Source organism: Sardina pilchardus, chromosome 9 (assembly GCF_963854185.1).
Source record: "Sardina pilchardus chromosome 9, fSarPil1.1, whole genome shotgun sequence".
NCBI classification, from domain to species: Eukaryota; Metazoa; Chordata; class Actinopteri; order Clupeiformes; family Clupeidae; genus Sardina; species Sardina pilchardus.
The window spans coordinates 559,021-561,520 of record NC_085002.1 but is presented as its reverse complement, the minus strand read 5'-3'; the positions used below and the strand labels follow the sequence as shown (position 1 = coordinate 561,520).

At 51.2% G+C, this 2,500-nt stretch overlaps 1 protein-coding gene across 2 annotated transcripts in view; it reads right to left on the bottom strand.

Moving 5' to 3' along the window:
* Nucleotides 1–2,500, bottom strand: part of foxj3 (forkhead box J3) — an 89,035-nt gene that overhangs the window by 5,848 nt on the left and 80,687 nt on the right. The window contains exons 9-10 of one of the 2 annotated variants that reach the window (XM_062545183.1): nt 1,384–1,488; nt 1–182 (exon numbers count right to left, since the gene is read on the bottom strand). The exon at nt 1–182 is cut by the window's left edge and continues 10 nt beyond it. In XM_062545183.1, the coding sequence (XP_062401167.1) occupies nt 1–182; nt 1,384–1,488 (287 nt within the window). The remainder of the gene's footprint in view (nt 183–1,383; nt 1,489–2,500) is intronic. The other variant, XM_062545184.1, reaches the window with a different exon arrangement.

Sequence of the window (2,500 nt, the reverse complement as noted above, 5' to 3'; positions counted from 1 at the left end):
GTGCTGGCTGGGCTTGCTGGGGTGCATTGCTCCGTGGCAGACGGGTGGCTGCACTGCCCCCTGTGGCGGGATGACGCCGGTGCGGGCGAAGAACTGGTTGATGGAGGAGCAGAGGTCAGCGATCTGAGTCGGCTCCAGCGACCAGTTATTCAGCTCCGCCTGGCGCATGCTCTCCTTCAGACCTGCACACACACACACACACACACACACACACACACACACACGCGCACACATAAATGCACACACACCCGCACATGCATACAAACACACACACACAATATATCGTCAGCACTACAATGCATGAATACACTTAATCAAACAGCAATTTTGAAATCATCAGCATGAACATTAATCAGAATTATAAAAATCACACACACGCGCACACACACACACACACACACACACACACACACACACACACTTCACAGAGCAACACAACAGACACTTCTAACACTGAGCGACTACACACTTCCACAGAGGTGGTAACTGGCGGAACGTTGCGAGCGCCCTCTCTGAGTGGCGGAGGAGGACGGAGTTAATGGCGGCGGTAACCGCGGTAACCTTTGGTGCGTTATCTCCAGCAGACGCAGCGCTGCGTTCTAATTGGACGAGCTGGCTGACCCGCCGGGCCGCAGCCACAGCTGAGACGCTAATTAAACCTCAAGACTCCACTCGCTAATTGAAGAGCTCCTTCAGATTACACTGCACTACACACACACACACACACACACACACAAACACACACACACAAACACACACACACACACACACACACAAACACACACACACAGACACAGACACAGACACAGACACAGACACAGACACAGACACAGACACACACGCGCACACACACGCGCACACAAACATATACACACACACGCATCCAAGCATGTGTGCACAAACACACTGTGTGTGTTCCCTGGGCGGCTGGGGGGGTGTTCAGGCAGTTCAGGCTGTTCAGATGAGCGGAGCTCTAACTATGCGTTCAGACCAAAACCGTCAAAGGCGTCAAAGTCGCTGGTGAAGCTCATAGCGCGACGCTCAACCCAGTTCAGCGCTGAAAGCGTCAAAGCCATGACGTGAAACATTCAAACAAACCACAAGCAGCAATACTGCGAGTTTGACATTCTGATTAGTTGACGCCGAACCGTGTCATAGCTAATTACCATAAAGTTAACTGAGGTTCAACTTTTTTTTTTGACACCCGTGACACTCATGAAGCCACGCTCACGCCAGAACGCTTTTGACGCCGGTAACGCCGACTCTCCGTAGAGAATGAATGATTTCCGGCGCTCTTGACGCTTTTGACGCTCTTGGTCTGAACGCACAGTAAGGGCGGGGGGGGGGGGGGGGGGGGGGGGGGGTTGTGGGGGGGCAGCTCACCTTGGAAGGGTGACAGGTCCACATCCGCCCAGTTGTAGCTGCTCGCGATGCGACAGCTCTCCTTCAGAGCATCCAGACTGGGGTACCAGTCACTGAGGAGTCCAGCTAACACACACACACACACACACACACACACACACACACACACACACACACACACACAGGTGATTAGAGAGGGCTCTGGGAAGAGAGGAGTCTGACTGGAGTGGGGGTTTAGTGAGAGCTGCAGTGCAGGGGAAGGCCCAGCAGAGGGCGCAGTCCCCCACTCTCTGCTCTCTCTTGCGCTGCTCTCTTTGTTCTGCAGGCAGTGTACATCCTCAGCAACACACACACACACACACACACACACACACACACACACACACACACACACACACACACACTGTACAGCTATACACACACACACACACACACACACACACACACACACACACACACTGTATAGCTATACACACACACACACACACACACTGTACAGCTATACACACACACACACACACACACACACACACACTGTACAGCTATATACACACACAAATACTTCAACTAGAGCAGTCCTTTCAGATACAATCACACACACCTCATCGGTGTGTGTGATTCTACACAGTGGGTCTGGTGTGTGTAGAATGTGTAGAGTGTGTTCGAGTGCATGTGTGCGCAAATGTGCGTGTGTACATGTATGTCTATGAGTGTGTAGTGTGTGTGTGTGTGTGTGTGTGTGTGTGTGTTAGCGATGCGCGGGCCGTTATATAATATATCAGATTAAAATTGTGGGTGGTGGGCAGGTCAGGTCAAAATGGCTAGATTGCAGCGTTCTGAGTTGTGGCTAAAGTGAGATATTTCCTCCTTCTCTGAATCGTCTCTATCGCCAGCACAATATCCCATCCGAGGGGACACATCCTTTCCACACAATAAATGAAACTTGCTCCTAATCATCCAGACTACGATATCTTTAATGGCGCTTTCATGCCTTAAAACTCTGGCTGCGAGACGACAGCATTTAAGTGAGCAGATCCCAGTTGTCTGGGAAGGTCTTGGTTAACTTCAAATTCAAGGACTTTTCAAGGACTTTCCAGGTCCAGTAACCTCAACTCCAGGACTTTCTGCTGGACATTCC